The following is a 16,468-nucleotide window of genomic DNA, read 5'->3' on the forward strand; positions in this document are numbered from 1 at the left end:
AGCTCTACCTTCTTTTCAGAAGTATTGGCATTAGCTGGGACACAGAGTAATACAATTCAGCCTAAAATTCTTCATATGTGACGTAGGCAGGCATGTTGCTACAAGTTAGCGGTAAGCAGGGCCGGAACGTTCGCATAGATGAAGAGTAATCTAGGTCAGGCATGTGTCTGTGTCTTTCAAGGTCTACGGGGAATAGAGCACAATGAACTTCTCGATTCTAAGGTAATGTTTTGAGGCACAGATGCTGAGCAGGTGACTAAGCTATGCATGCAGGGATTGCTTCCCAATTTGCTTATCGTCACACCTTCCCTCTATCCTACTCCCACTTCTGCCAAAATTACGGTGTCATCTTGGGGCCACAGGGCAAAATCCCTCCGACAGGCTTCATGGATGAAGCCACTTCATAATCATCAATCTGAAAACCTTTACCTTTCTTGGTAAGCTGGAAAGTGTAGTTTTCTTAAACAAATGCTACGAAATTTACATTAAAGTAATAATTTCATTAAAATGAAAAATCAGTCCTATTTGAAAACACCGAGGCAGGAACATTCAGAGGAGCATCTGTGGCCTCCTGTTCCAGATCCCACCAAGCCCAGAGGCTCAAAACTGTGCCCAGGAAGGTCCACTCCACTGCTGTTACCTTTGCCAACGTATCACAAGGTGTGGTCACCTGAACTCACAACACAGGGACCTTTGAAAAGTGTAAAAACAAGAAACAGAACAGAAACAAACATGACACAAGTCAGACAGAGCAAAAGAACACCAAATGCTGCTAACAAGGCCTCCTAACTCCTACCTTCAGCCTCTTTGGTGGTTTTAAACCGATTTTTCAGCCCACTGTGTACACTTTCCTTAACTCTCTCCATGTTAATTTCTCAAGCTATCAGCCAGAGGCAGCACTACAGAGAGCTTCCAGGGCCCTCTGAGCACTGCCTGAGTTTCTTGAAGATCTTAGATGACAAAGTACAGTGTTCATAGTAGAGGTTCTCATTCCTCAGTCCGTTCAGAAGGTTTGGTCTTCTTTTCACTAAAATAGAGATTGCTATACACAGACTCTTAGAGACAGAAAAACCTGTAGATGGAGGGCTAGGTGATGGAGAAGGGTGTCAACATGGACCCTGCCTTGCACATCACTTGCAGACCGATGTCCTCCTTCTCCTTCTGTAATAGGGGGCACCCAAAGGCCTGGACCGGTTCATGTTCCAGTGATCCCATGAGTACCAGACTGCTCAAGTCACTTCTTGGTAGTGGTGGGGATGGGGTGGGTGTCCCCTTAGGGATAGAGCGGAAGGGACATATGTGGATAGTGACAGACCTCACTATCTTAAGGTCACACCACTTATTCTGAGTTATATTCTTCTACACCAAGCAGCCTCCTGACCTACATTTGGCTCCCAGTGGATCTCCATGATGGGGGGAAAATGCTTCAGTCAAGTGATGTGAGCAGAGTTTCCGCCAGGAGCAGGAAGAGGTGCACTGGCAACCAGTGTATCTGTCAGCCTCAGTGGAGTTGGCTGGCATGGACTGCTCCACACAGTCCCACCCTCCTAGTGAACTGAGAGCATCCATTTGGGAAGATATAACTGGACCCAGGCCCCAGAGCAGCATGGCCATCCTTCTGCTGCACCTCTGTTTTACTGAACCACTTCTGAGCTCCTATAGATTTTGTCAAATTTTATATTTTGGACATACATAATTTCTCATGGGATTGTCAGTCTATTTCCTTTTATGTCCTTGTCTTCATTCTTACCTTCTCCCTGCCCAGATGGGAGGTTCACAGGAATGGAGATCATACCTTTTCTATTTATATGTCTCCACGGTTTCAACCAGTCCTGGCCTATAACAGACACTTAATAAAAAAGTATGCTGCATGACTGACTGAATGAATGATGGCATCAGTATTTACCGAAGTTATATGAAAGCACATATTTGTTCTATTTAACTCAACCTCAACCATGTATTATCATGAGTACCTCAGACTCTATCGATCTCGCATTCGTGTGGTGGCATACCATTTATTTCTAGGCCAAAGTTTTGTGTTTTGGATTCTTTTCTAGTTGATAAAGCACAGCATTTCTACACAGATATTAACTGAGATGCTAAATAATACGAAAACACAAGTGGGTGAAGATGAGTTCACGGCGTTAGTAAGACCAAGTCTACGCATGTCACCAGGGCCACCTCGCCCCTGGAAAGTTCCGGGGGAATTAGGGGTGATGGTTTAATGGTAGAGAAGAGGCAGGGAGCAGGAGAGGCGGGGATGGTCAAGGGCACCGGTGGGGTTGTGGCCTCCCTCCCTCTTTCCGGCATCCTTGCGCTCCTCTCCGCGGCTGGGTTAATACTTACTTTTCACGGAGATCTCGCACTTGACTGGCCTTGAAGTCGGGAACCGACGGGGAGCAGGGGCTGGACGGAGGCGACAGAGGACTCTTGATGTTCTGCACCGAGTGCCTGCGGCTCCGCCTGCGGTCCAGGCCCTGGTGCTCGCTGCCCGTGCCGGAACACACACTGGCCCTCCTCCGGTCCCGGCACCCGCTGGGGGGTGGTTCAGCCGTCTCGTCGCCATCCTCGAGCCTGAGTGCCACCTGGAAAAGCAGAGAGCGCCCAGCGCGAGCTCAGACCTGAGAGCCGTTCACAGTCCCACCCCAATGAGCACTCTACGCCGTCTCTTCCCATCCTGTGGCTGCGGCTTCTGCACAAGGTCATCACAACCACACGCATCCGAAAGCGCCACCTGCAAACCAAAAGATGCTCGCCACTGTGTGATTTTCCCAAACGGATACAAAAAGGTCAACTGATGTCACGAGAAGACCTGAGAAATATTTTGTAATTAGATGGGCTCTTCACTCTGCGGCCCAGCACTGCCCTTTCCGAGGTCCTCTCTTGTGTGCGCCCCCCGCCCCGCCCCGCCCCCACCGCCTTTGCTCTTCCCTGGTCCAGGAGGCGGAGTCTCTCCTGACGCCCAGCGGCAGCCGGAAGCCCCGGAGCTCCTGACAGTTTCGGAGCTCGCCTTCCCAGCTAGGCTGTTCAGAAGAGCACAGCAAGGAGAAAGGCGGGAGCCGCAAACTAGGTGAGCCGAACGGCCTCACCTGCAGGTCTTTTGAGAGGCCTGACTTTAGATCCCCGCGCACCGCGGCTCTCAGGGAACCCTCTGCAGCCTGGTCTTAGGAGCCTGCTTGTACTTGCGGTCGCAAAAATATAGACCAGAAATACACTGGACCTCTGGAATTCCGTTTTTTTAAAAAGTTTCCTCTTAAAAGCACTTACACTAGGAGCCCTGCTCCTAGTTGGGTGGTACCGTGTCCAAAGGTCCAGCTCGGCCCTCTCCTAATCTGCTCTATCCTGGACCCTACTCCATGGCTCTGTCAGCTCACATTAACACCCACCATCTCTATGCATACGCACCTCTCTAATGGAGCTCACTCTTCTCAACCATGGGTTACACCTATCTGTATCTCCAGCTTCTTTAATTATTTTTATACCTACCTTCTCAAAAACTACACGGTCAGACGAGCACAAGTTATCGTTGACTAGACCTCTGTGTGGCTGCCTGTGCCACTAGTGGACCAAGGGTGACCTGCAGCAAATTGCTTGCCTGAGAGCCTCTCTCTCGGCAAATGAGGCTAAGAGGATTGCATTTTCAGGTTTTTGGTAAGAAAACTTATCTAACGTATATAAAGCAGCCAGGGTAGGGCTTTCCCTGTGGCGAGTACTCAATATGACCATTCTTCCTCAACATAGGCCCTCGGATGAAGGGGCCTAGGATGCCCACAAATTCCTCCATCACACAGAACTGGCAGGTCAGGCCACCTCGCACACCAGGTGGGCCAGGCCAAAGCAAGTCCAGCAGTCTCTCTGATTTGGCACCCAAGGACCCACATGGTCCCCCGACCCCAAAGGTGCATATTTTCCAGCCTTGTGTGTGCTCTTGGTCACATTTCACAACGTGGTCCTGACAAGTGAGAGAATGGAGAAGTAATATAAAGACCCAGATGGCTAACCATGCTATTTGGCTTTGACATCACTCACCTGTCTACATAAAACCTGGCTACTGCAAAATCAGTGGTCTCCTCTGTCCAAAGCATTGATGCCAACTGTGTTCACATAGCAAGGTGAGCCTGGCTTAGTCAGGGCCAGACTGGCCACTCTCATCCTGTTCACGAGGATGGACACCTGAGATGCACGGCCTGTTTCTCAGGAGTGCAGCCTCCCGCGATCTGCTCCTTCTCCAGTTTCCTCCAGTTCTAGCTTTTGGGTGAGACTGATTTAGTGAAAACTCTTCTATCTACATGCCAGATACATTCTATAACAAACTCCCAGATAGATGAAGACAATTTAATAATATTTTGACTATTCTGTTCCCTTAGAATTTACAAGTCAGACATAATTTGGGGAGGTTTGAGGTAAGAATTGATAAGAGTTCAGAAAAAGCTCTATTGTTACAAAATCTCACTGGAAAGTCTGTTTCCTGGGGGAGGGGGGTGCAGCGCAGGGGGGTCTGTGGTATAACTGCAAGAACTAAGAAAGAAGTTATGTATTTGGTTAACCACTTTTATCATCTCAACTTTAGCACTTTAAATGGCATTCTCTGGGGAAAGTTTGAGAATGATTATACACCTAACCAAGGAGAGTATTTTAAAATATTACTAGCCAATTATTTTTTCTTCATATTTAGATGTACAAATTCTAGACCATTTGAACTTATTCTGACCTGAAGTATTGATTCTGCTTCTAATTAAGCACACATTTGGAATGATAAGATTAGGGGATAAAGTAGAGTTCAGATATTTCTAATTCCTTGCCTAACCTCAGAGATGCAAGGATCAAATAGCATTCCACTCACAGTGCCTTTCAGAGAAGTACACGGAGTGTGCAGAAAGTGAAATCTGCTTTAACTGCCTTTTGTCAAGGAAGATGGAGACAATCAGAAAGTTTACCTGAAAAGTCTTGAAAGATTATCAAAATGACACTATAAAAGGGAATTCAATGAGGGCTGTCTAAAGTTCACATCCTCAACAAAACATCCATCCCCTTAAACAAAGAAAAGGGTGCATGGGGGCGGAGGGTAAATGGGGCTCAGAATCCCAGGAGATCCAATGGCAGTCTCGAGCTTGGCAGTCAGGAATGCTGTAACATGAAATTTGGGGCTGGTCTTCACTCCTGGTTTGTTTATACAAGAAGAATTTTAGAATCACCAGTGTCCACTGATGATAGGAAGAGAGATGCACTTTCTTCAGATACTAGGGAGCACTATGGATTAGAGTCAAGTCCACTAAGGGCTGGAAAACACCTGGAGAGAACAGCACTTATCAAGAGACTTATTCAGAATCTGTGGTGCCAGATCTAATTAACTACAAGTTCAGTGTCCTCCATGGGACCCAAGGTGAGATCAACCATGTCCTGAACAATCTCTAATCTCACCCAAATGATGGAGTGTTTTGTTTGCTGGACCCCTCGTCAGATACCTTCTGACACTTTTAGTCAAATGTAGAACATGGGCTTCCCTGGTGGTGCACTGGTTGAGAGTCCGCCTGCCGATGCAGGGGACACGGGTTCGTGCCCCGGTCCGGGAGGATCCCACATGCCGCGGAGCGGCTAGGCCCATGAGCCATGGCCGCTGAGCCTGCGCGTCCGGAGCCTGTGCTCTGCAACGGGAGAGGCCACAGCAGTGAGAGGCCCACATAGCGCAAAAAAAAAAAAAATGTAGAACACTGTCTGTAAAACCAGGATGAGGAGCAAGCAGGTTCCTCCTCCAGCACTGATTGCTTGCACATCCCACCCCATCTTATCAAGAAAGCAGTGAGGAGCGGACCAAGGTGGCATCTGTGACAACTTCCACCAGTCTTTGAGGCCCCTGAATGATCTAAACATTCTTTTTAAATTTTTGTGGAAATTTTCAAACATATACAAAGACTTTTGTGCTTATCACCTATGACAGTTCAACAACTATCGACCCTGGCCAATCTTGCCTCATTTACTCCCTGCCACCAACCCCACAGCCAGATTTTTTTTTTTTTTTTTTTTTTTTTGCGGTATGCGGGCCTCTCACTGTTGTGGCCTCTCCCGTTGCGGAGCACAGGCTCCGGACGCGCAGGCTCAGCGGCCATGGCTCACGGGCCTAGCCGCTCCACGGCATGTGGGATCTTCCCGGACTGGGGCACGAACCCGTGTCCCCTGCATCGGCAGGTGGACTCTCAACCACTGCGCCACCAGGGAAGCCCAGCCAGATTTTTTGGAGATAAATCCCAGATCATATAATTTCACCCATTAATATTTCTGTATATATCCCTAGAAGATAAGGATTTCTAAAACCCATAACCACATACCACTGTCCTGCTTAAAATAATTTCTTAGTATCATCAAACATTGAACAATCTGACCATTCTTAATGGAGGTCAAAATCTATTAACATTTCTTTGAGTTTACGTTGTTATACTACTACTAACCTCCATGACAGGCAGCCATCTTTACACAGCAGATGTTATCATTTTCCAAATTGCTATCCCACATTTTCTTTTTAATTCATACCTATACGTCTTGATTCAGCTTTTAGGTGAAGTGGATGCCAGTGCTAGTACCATTTCAAGAAGAAACTATGCTGATGACAGGTTGTGGCAGATGATTATAGCACTAGGTTCCCAGGGAATCATGCCTCTCTGTTTCCTTATCCTTGTGTAGCCCTCTCCTACATTGAGTCAACAATTTTCCATGTGACTTGCTTTGGCCAATGGAACATCAGAAGACGTAGATGCCTCAAGAGTGTTTGCACTTTGAGACTTGTCCTTCTGAAATGCTGCTACATGTGAAGAAGTTCGGGCTAGTCCGCTGAAGACATATGGCCCAGCCAACAGCAGCACCAAATGCCAAAACAGGTGAATGAGACCATCTTAGACCATTCAGCCCCAGTCAAGCCATCAGATAACTGTAGCTCCCTGAAAATCTTTCAGGTGAACCAGGCCCAAATCTCTGACCCATAGAATCATGAGCAATAATTGCTGTTTTAAGACCACTCTTTTTGGCATATTTGTTATACAGCAAGAGCTAACTGATACACATTTTAAAAATCACCTATGATAAAGGAAGAATTTTAAGAGATTGGATCTATAAGTTATTTATTCCTGCCAGTAACAGTCACCCCCTCACCCCCAAAGTCTTCATCCCTAAGATGCCTTTGCCATTACTAGGACCACATTTTCAGAATCAAAAGCTAGAACACAATCTGACAAAAGACTTTTTATTTTGATTCGTGAATTTATGTATTTGAAAAATCATTCAAAGCTATAAAATTCAAATGAATTTAATTAAACATGGATTAAATCACCTTTCTAAAATGGAATTAAATTACATGGAATTGGGCATTCCCCAGAAAGTCCAGGACATATGGTCACCAGACATCCTCCACTATTAAGAAGAATTCTAGAAACCCAAGCAAGGTCTCTACAATGGCTTGAAAACATTCATAGTCTATTGTGAGGAAAATATTGGCACTGCTTATAGGCCTTCTTGCTGCCCTTGCATATAATGAACTTAGTTGTCCTGTGGCACTAAATATTTTTAAAACTGCATTAATTTTCAGAAAGGAATAAAAATCCTGACTCTACCTGGTACTCCAAGCATTCAGTAATCACCTTGAGTGATTACTCAAAGCATCTCCCCTTTAAGGTAGCAGATTTCTGATTAAATCATGCCCTTCCTTCAACCCAGCATCTGTTAATAAAATGTGTGATATTTAAAAGAGACCTTCATTCAAGTGCTTACTGAACTTCTACTCTGGGCAGGTGCGCTGCTGGGCACAGGGGTTAGAGAGGAATGAGACAGATGACAAAGGCAAACAGATAGACAAGTGCGACCTGAGGACTGTTCAGTCTGAGGTGTGGACACAGACAAGTGCTCCTTCCTGGGTTATAAACAAAGTGCAGGCGACAAGTGGCAGGAACTCCTTTTACCTTGTCAGGGAGGCCTTGCGGACGAGGGGATATCTGAGATGACTCCTACAGGAGGAGGAGGAGTTTGCCAACCTGAGAATGGGAAGGAAGAGCACTCCAGGCAAAGCAAGGAGAATGGATAAAGGGAAGCTCCCTGATGACCTGCCTTTCACGTTCAAGAAACAGAAGAAGTTGAGTGTGGCTGAAACTTCAGAGACATCTTAGGAATGACCCGAGACAGGCCACAGAAGCACGAAGGCCACAGACGGTGTTAGCTCTCGTACCAACTCAAAGAGTTTGGGCTTCATCCCACGGGCTGTGAAAAAGGTTTTAAGGTTTTTCATTCATTCTTCACTCCTGTTTATTTTCTTAAATAGAGGAATGGCGTAGTCAGATCTGACTTCCAGGAGGATCCCTTGTTTTCAGTTGCAGGGAGTTAGGAAGAGGGAATAAGCAGAGAAGCCTCCAGGGGATGCCACTTTGCAGGTGCCAACCTCTCCAGGCCCTGCCCGTCATCACACCTCCTTTCAACCCTTCACACCTGCCAAACCTGAGCTCCTCCACTACTCTCCCCTCTGTCACTGTCCTTCTTTAGGCCACCACCTCAGATGGGCCTTCCTCCCCCTGCCTCAGTGTCTCACCTCTACCTCATCCTGTCTCTTTTCTTCATAGACACGCCAGCAATCTTGGATCCTCAGCTTACTCACGTACTTTGATCACTGTCTGCACCCCATGAGAATGTGTATCCCCTCAGGACACTGGCCTTGTCTGTCTAGTTTGCTGCTGTGTCCTGGGGCCTAGAATAGTGCCTGGCACATAGTACGTGCTCAGTAAAGTTCTATTGAATGAATGGATTCACAGAGGAACAAAAGAATGAGAAGATATTGCAATAATCCAGGCAAGCAATGATGAGGGCCTGAGCTAGGGGAATGGAGAAGAAATCACAGTCTTCAGCAATCAGACTGCCGAGTGTGGGGACAGAGGAGAGAGGAGGGAGTCCAGGACAGCTCCGGGTTTGTAACTTGGGAGACTCTGCTCTTTGTGGAGATGGAGAAATGAACAGATTGTGTGGGATTTTTGTTTTTGTCATGGGAGAAAAATAAAAGGTTTCGTTAGGGCTGGATACATGTCACGTGCAGCCTCCAGGTGGCTGTGACTGACATAATCTGAGCTCCTCTGGCATGTTCCATGTCCCTTCTTGTGCCATCACATTTAGCTGTTGGGGGAACCAGCCACCTGCTTGTCTTAGGCCACAGAATGAAAGTTGCTTGGGGCAGGGACAGATCTTCTAGCTCTGTATTTTCAGCCCTAGCAGAGTATGTGACATACCCTCAATGAATGAATGAACGTAATACAAAAAGACAAGCAGGCAGAGGGTCAGGCAGCCAGGAGTCTTGGCAGGAAGCTCAGGGTCAAGGTATCAGCCACCAGCTTCCAAAGCTGCTGAATTCACTGGGTGAATCCTAGTGCAGGCTGCATGTACTGAGAGAGGAGGAGGTCTGCTAAGGAAACCTCAACACTGAAAGGGAAGAGACAGAGAAGAAAGATCCACGGGATGACATCGAGGAGGAACAATCAGAGAGGTACCCTGGAGACATCCATAGACATAGTCGCCGGGAGTGCATTCTACAGGAGCAACATACAAATGTGGTTTCATGACCACCAGCATCATCTTTTTATGATGCTAGCATAACAGTGATGCCCAAGCTACTAGGGACGGCATACAGAAAAGGAAGAAAGGAAGAGGGGGGAGGCTGAGAGGGAGGCCAATCTTACTTATGACTATTCGCGTAAAAATCCTAAATAAATTAGTATCGAACAGAATTCCAACAGCACACTTTACAAAAGAACACATCATGACCAAGTGGGTTACAGTCCAGGAATGCGAGGATGGTTAAAGGATAAAAGGAAATAAAGTAAATAAACAACTTAAAAATCTAAAAGAAGAACAACAAAGTAAACTGAAAGAAAATTAAAGAAGGAAATTATAGAGATAAAAACGTTTTGAGTTACAAAACAGAAGAGCACTGAAAATCATACATAAGTCAAAATTAACAACAACGACAAAACAGACAAACCACTAGTTAACCCAGAGGAAAAAAAGGGAGAAATTGCAAACACAAAAATTAACAAAGGAAAATAACTTCTGAACAAGAGGAAATTAAAAACATTCCTAAGAGACTATTTATATATCTCTTTAGTAATCAGTTTAAAAATCCAGATAAAGTGGATAATTTCCTAGGAAAGTATGATTCAGAAAAACTGATCTACATAAAGATAGGAAGTCTAAATAGACCAATACCCATAGAAAAAACATAGTTACCAAAGATCTCTTGCCTCCAACACACACACACACAAACACACACACTCCTCCTCTGCCCCATCATCATCATCACAGGTCCACCCAATTTCCCAAGGGAATTCTATCAAATAATCAAAGACCAGAGACAAGGGCAGAGAGAAAGAAGAAAAACTTCTAAATATTTTTACAAAGCGAGTATAGAATTGATATGTAAACATAAAGAGTATTGGGCACGCGCGCGCACACACACGCAGAAAAGAATGGTCATGGTAGCATTGTCATGGCAACAAAACTGTAACCAGCCAACATCCATCAAGAGAAGAGCAGATAAATAAACTGGGATATATTCATCAGCAGTGAAAGTGAACAAACTAGAACTTCACATAACAACATGGGTAGGTCTCAAAAACAATAAGCAAAAAGAGAAACTGTAGGAGGACACCAAAGGTATGGTTCCATTTATAAAAAGACAAAATTATTATGTTGTTTAGGGATACAGACTGGGAGGAAGGAGTTAAAACAGCTGGGCTGTGATCCCTCTACTCCTTTTGTAGTAGTGATGCTTCTGCGGAAAGAAAGAAGACAATGACCCCATCTAATCTTTTGTAAATATGCTAATAACTAGACTATCTAACAAACAGCCTGATGATATTTGCTAAAATGAGAGTTCTTGTTTCTGGAATGCCCTTAATTAGCAGGGTAGGATTGGCTAAGGATCACCTACACTAAATAAACACAGAATTTATGGATTTATACGCCATGACTCTCTGGACTATGTAGTAGAGAGCCTTCATAGTTATGAAGCAAATTACTCACTGGGCGAGGTGACGCGTGAACCACACTTGGAGACCTCATCTATTGTTCTGGGTCAGAAAGCACATGTCTGATATATGAATAAAAGACCTGGAAGTCACAGGTCTCTGCACCTCTGCATTCTGGAAATTTTTAGCCTAGATAGATTAGTATAGCTCTGCTATAGGTAGCAAGATCTCAGATCTGTCAACTCTTATTTGATAATCTGATCCTTTGTGTTAGCTCACAGAATAAGTTATTTTCAGACAAAATTATTAAAAAAAAAAAAAAGAGAACAGTGCTGGAAATTAGTTGGATGACACCAGGAAGGACCATCAAGGACACTTCCGAGTTACTGGTAATATTCTGCTTCTTAAATACAGGAGTGCATGAGGGCTCTCCAAAGAAACAGAGCAAATAGGATATACATGGAGATTTAGTGTAAGGAGTTGGCTGACATGATTATGGCAGCTGAGAAGTACCGAGATCTGTGGTCCAAATGCCTGCGAACCAAGGGAGCCAATGGTGTTAGTTCTAGGCAGAGGTCAAAGGTAAGAGGCAAACTATGTCCAGCTCATTACCATCAGCAGAGTGAATTCTCTCTTGCTCAGCCTTTTGTTCTATTCAGGCCTTCAGTAGATTGAATGAGGCCCACCCACATGGAGGAGGGCAATCTTCACTACTCAGTCTACCAATGTGAATGTTAATTTCATCCAGAAATACCTACACAGACACAGAATAATGTTTGATCAAATATCTGGGCACCCCGTGGCCCAGTCAGGCTGACACATAAAGTTAACTATCACAATGGGTGTTTGTTTTGTTGTTCTTTGAGTGAAACATATAATCTACATTTGTGAATGATATGTTCTTAATGTTAAAATATTAAGCAAATGGGGCTTCTCTGGTGGCGCAGTGGTTGGGGGTCCACCTGCCGATGCAGGGGACACGGGTTCGTGCCCTGGTCCGGGAGGATCCCACATGCCGCGGAGCGGCTGTGCCCGTGGGCCATGGCCACTGGGCCTGAGCGTCCGAAGCCTGTGCTCCGCAACGGGAGAGGCCACAGCGGTGAGAGGCCCGCGTACCGCAAAAAATATATATATATTAAGCAAATGCCATTTGACAAAAGGAAGACGGTGAACACAGGACATCTTTTAAAACGTTTGGCATGAATGGAAAGAGGAAGATGGGGAGGTAGCTTGAGAGTCAGGTAGACTGGAGAGAAAGTATGCCCTGAAACCAGAAGTAGTCTTCTGGGGGAGGTATCCAGGCTACTTTTCAAAATGCTCTCCCAGTTGGTTCACTAGTAGGAAATTCACCTGCATTATGCTATCTTCTGATATACACTGACAACACAGAATCCAAAGCTATGATAATATAAGCCCCTGGTTGAGCAGAGTCTCAGAGATTGGAGCTCTGATCAGGGGGAAGGGGGTAAAGAAAGGGAGGTATATGTACTGGGAAACGTCCTTCTACCTTGATGTGAGCCAACTGTCTTTAGTCCCTTCCTTCTCCATCTTTAGTATTCTTACTTAATTCCTACTTTATCCTGTCTCTTAGGAGCCATGAGAACATACTCCTCCACCACCCACTGATAATAAAACATGAAAGTGTGAGCAGATTACTGGGTAAGTGAGGCTTCATTAGAGGAGAAGATGCCCAGAGCAGGGGCAAAAGAGCTGGCCAGCTGTGGGAAGCTTTATGCTCTGACAGCAGATCTCTCTGGCTCAGTTTCCACTGATTTTTCCTAAGATCATACAAAGATAATTCTGTTCTGTTCCTCAGCTTGTCACTTATTATGACAGTAACTTTAAGGAAGTAATGAGTTACATGTCAGTTTCTCCACTTCTACCCAGTGAAGATCACAATGGAGCCATTCAGCTGGGAAATATCCCTCCTAGGACTCTAGCTGTGCACACAAATTTATGAATAAAGCTGTTCATTATAACAGCATTTATCATTTTCAAAAACTTGGAAGCAATCTAAATCTGAGAAAACGGGGACTGGTTATATGTATTAAGGTACTTGCATACAGACAGGCTATTACGTTCCTAATAAAATGAAATTCTTGAAGACGATTCAATGACAAAGTTCCAAAATATTTACTAATAAAGATTCAGTACACAACACTGTATACACACTATTATCTCCGGAGTTAATAGTCTATGCATTTACAAAAGACTAGAAAAACAGACCAAAATGTTAACCATGGTTAGTAATAAAATCATGGGCGGTTTCTTTCTCTTATACTTTCTGGTATTTTCCAAATAGTCTTCAATGCGTACATACTTTTAGCAAATAAAAAAACCTCACCATGACAAGGTGAGAGAGAAAGCAGAAGAAAGTGAAAAGTTTAGTATCTTTAATAGCACTTTTTCCCCGCATTTTCATTTTGCACTGGACCCTACAAATTATATAGAGCCCTGCCGAAAGTTCCACCCCTATCCGAGGATAAGAAACGATCTATGTGCCTCCTTCCCCACCACCCCTCATTCGGAATGAATGTTCTTTAAAATAAAATAGCAATTAATCAATCTGGGCCCACCCTTAGAGTTTCTGACTCAGCAGGTCTGGGGCGGAGCCTGAGAGCCTGCATTTTGGCAGTTCCAAGGTGTTGCAGATGCTGCCACATCACACTCAGAGCCACTGGTCTAGAGTATGTTTCCCTCAGCCTTTGACGTTTGTCCAGGCTGTATGAGGCCCTACAAAAGGCATACACATATCCTGTTACCTCATAGATGTTCAACTGCTCCACTAAGTCCAGGTCAGTCCCTTTCTTGGTCAAGTGCCGCTGGGACACAGCTGCAATGCCCAGCTCCTCCAGGCAGTCCACCACATCGTAGAAGGTGTCTTGGTCTGGCAATCCTGACAAGGTCTGGATGGAGAAAGAACAGGACACAGACATGTCTTAGGGGACGGTCACAAGGCTCTCAGGGCATTTTTTGCACGGTAGCCAGTGGCCACGAGTATAACAATGTGGGGCAAAGCAAACAGATGCTAAGTTCATTTGAGAAAAAGCTTCTCCAGTGTGGTAAGCAGAATGAACCCCAAGATCCCACCCCCTGGGATACAGGTGCTATACAATTCCCTCCCCTTGAGGGTAGAGAGGACACTCCCATGATCAGGTGACATTATATGGCAAAGGTGAAAGCATTCTACAGATGTCATTAAGGTCCCAAATCCGTTGATTCTGAGTTAATCAAAGGGGAGAGTAGCCGGGTGGTCCTGACCTAATCACGTGAGCCATTTAGAAGTGGGTTTAGGCCTTTTCTGAGCACAGAGACTAGAAGAGAGATTGTCCTGTTGTCCCAGAAGCAGCAGCAAGCCGCCATGAGTCCCACAGCTGCAAGGAAGTGAGCTCTGCTCACAACCACAGAAGCTTGGAAGGGGACCCCAAGCTTCAGACGAGACACCAGCCCTGGGTGACACCGTGACTGCCGCCTTGTGAGACTCTTGTGAGCAGAGGACCCAGCGAGGTGGTGCCTGGACCCTGCCCCACAGAAACTGTGAGGTGATAAGCCTGTGATGTTTCAAGCTGCTCAATTTGTGGTAATGTGTTCCACGGCAATTGAAAACTAACATACCCAGTGATCAGAAAAACTCCCGTTAAGACTGATCTACCAACAGCTGGAGTGATGACAATTGAATGACTCCCTTTTCTTTCAGTTCGGCAGGCCTTCCCCTTGGTCTAAGACATTTAGGAAAACATGAGAAATTTCAAAGCGGCAACCAAGAGACAAAAAGATAACCCAAGAAAGAAAAAGCTGACTTCTCTGTGAGTTCTGCTTCTCTTAAAAGAAGGATGATAGCTCAGATCAGGCCTCTGCGTAGAACCGGAAGGATCCTTGAGGTGATTTACTCAAAGTCCCTTATCTTATAAACGAGGGAGATGAAATCAGGGGAGGGAAGGATTCGCCTGAGGTAACAGGAAGTTACTAAATAATAACTAATAAAACCCTGTGCTCAGACCTACTATTCCAGTCTCCTTTCCTCACACACCTGTGCCTTCTACACAAACTACTCTGGCCTGAAATTTCAAGGTCTCGACTCCCTATTTATTTCACTATTACTGCATTTCAAAAATACTCTAAACATGGTGACTTGCCTTGCAAGAAAAAAGACCAGTACTTTCTTAAGGATCATCTCACAGCACCAACTTCTTTTAACACTTCTATTTTGGGGCTACTAATATTGGAAAGAATGTCTCTACTCCTAACCCAAATAATGGCTGTTTCCCTTCTATGCTGAACAAACAGGATACAACTCACTGCTGTTGAGACCAGACACTGAAGAAAAATAACTGGGATGCGACAGCTTAATCCATCAGGGGCCCCAGCAAGGACACAGAACAGGAGGCTGTGAACCAGTCAGCATCTGTAATAAGTAAACAGGTGCTCACACCTAAGTGGCCAAGTGTGGAAGCACACATAGGGGTCTGCAGATGCCGGGCAAGGCAGTCACTGCTGCGTTAGCAGATAGCAGTCCACTGAGTTAACTGAAAAAGTACACACCTGTCCAAAGAACCCTCTCATCAGAACAAGTCCACCTTTTGGTTTTAGTGAAAACTCCAGAACTTGTTAAAAGATGAGGAGAGGGAAATGGTGATACAAACGCCAGGGCAGGGCTAATGATTGGAGGTGCCCTGACTGTCTGCTGACCTGCCAATAACAGGTGAGTAGACATTCAGGGCTAGATTCAAAACTTTCTACACCGCAGTGTGGGGTGGGGGGTGGGGGGTAGGATGGGCACAGAGAGGGGCCTCTGGCAGTCTCCTCACCTCCCCTTTCCCCTCCTTTCTTCTTCCCTTTTTTCCCTGCTGAGAGTCAACTGAGGTTCCTTCTCTCAGAAGTTTCCAGGATGTTAAATTCCTGGACCTAGTCCCCATTGCCTTAGCAAGCCCAACCATGATGGGTTGGTGGGGAGATTTCTATTAAATAATTAGGTCTGTAGAACCAAACAGATCAGAGAGCCCTCGCTTAATAAGAGGCCCAGATCTGAGGGTACTGACTGAGAGGACATCTGTTATTTCCACGGTGAAAATGTGGGCTTGAGCCACACCCACGTCCCACCACCTCTCATGGGTGGCTGCAGGGGAGCTGGCCTTCCACCACGATCAAAGACAGCTTCTCTAGTCCATGGCCATACCACCCTGAATGCACTTGATCTTGTCAAAGACAGCTTCGTTCTCCGCCTGCGCGGGGAGGGGACTGTGCAGCCCAGAAACACACTCACCTCTTTTCAGCTGATTCTCTGACATGTTCAGCAAACGCTGCCTGCCACACTCCCACCCCTCCTGGGCCCTGTCCTCCCATTTCTACCCTGACAATCACTGCTAAGGTGCCTATTTCTGGCAAAGGAGGCAGTTACTCCAGAAAAGTCTATGAGCAAATGTCTCTTGACGCCTTCACTCTCAGACGACACTCAGGACCCCCTTCCTGGTTTCTCTCAG

At 45.6% G+C, this 16,468-nt stretch overlaps 1 protein-coding gene across 7 annotated transcripts in view; it reads right to left on the minus strand.

Moving 5' to 3' along the window:
* The window catches only part of FHOD3 (formin homology 2 domain containing 3), a gene marked incomplete at both ends in the record, with an annotated part of 492,573 nt that overhangs the window by 167,017 nt on the left and 309,088 nt on the right, over positions 1-16,468 (minus strand). For all 7 annotated transcript variants that reach the window (XM_082852719.1, XM_082852718.1, XM_082852717.1 and 4 more), the window contains 2 exons: positions 2,347-2,585; positions 13,751-13,894. In XM_082852719.1, coding sequence (XP_082708845.1) covers positions 2,347-2,585; positions 13,751-13,894 — 383 coding nt within the window. The remainder of the gene's footprint in view (positions 1-2,346; positions 2,586-13,750; positions 13,895-16,468) is intronic.

Source organism: Leucopleurus acutus (genome assembly GCF_964270905.1).
Source record: "Leucopleurus acutus genome assembly, chromosome: 13".
Classification (NCBI taxonomy): Eukaryota; Metazoa; Chordata; class Mammalia; order Artiodactyla; family Delphinidae; genus Leucopleurus; species Leucopleurus acutus.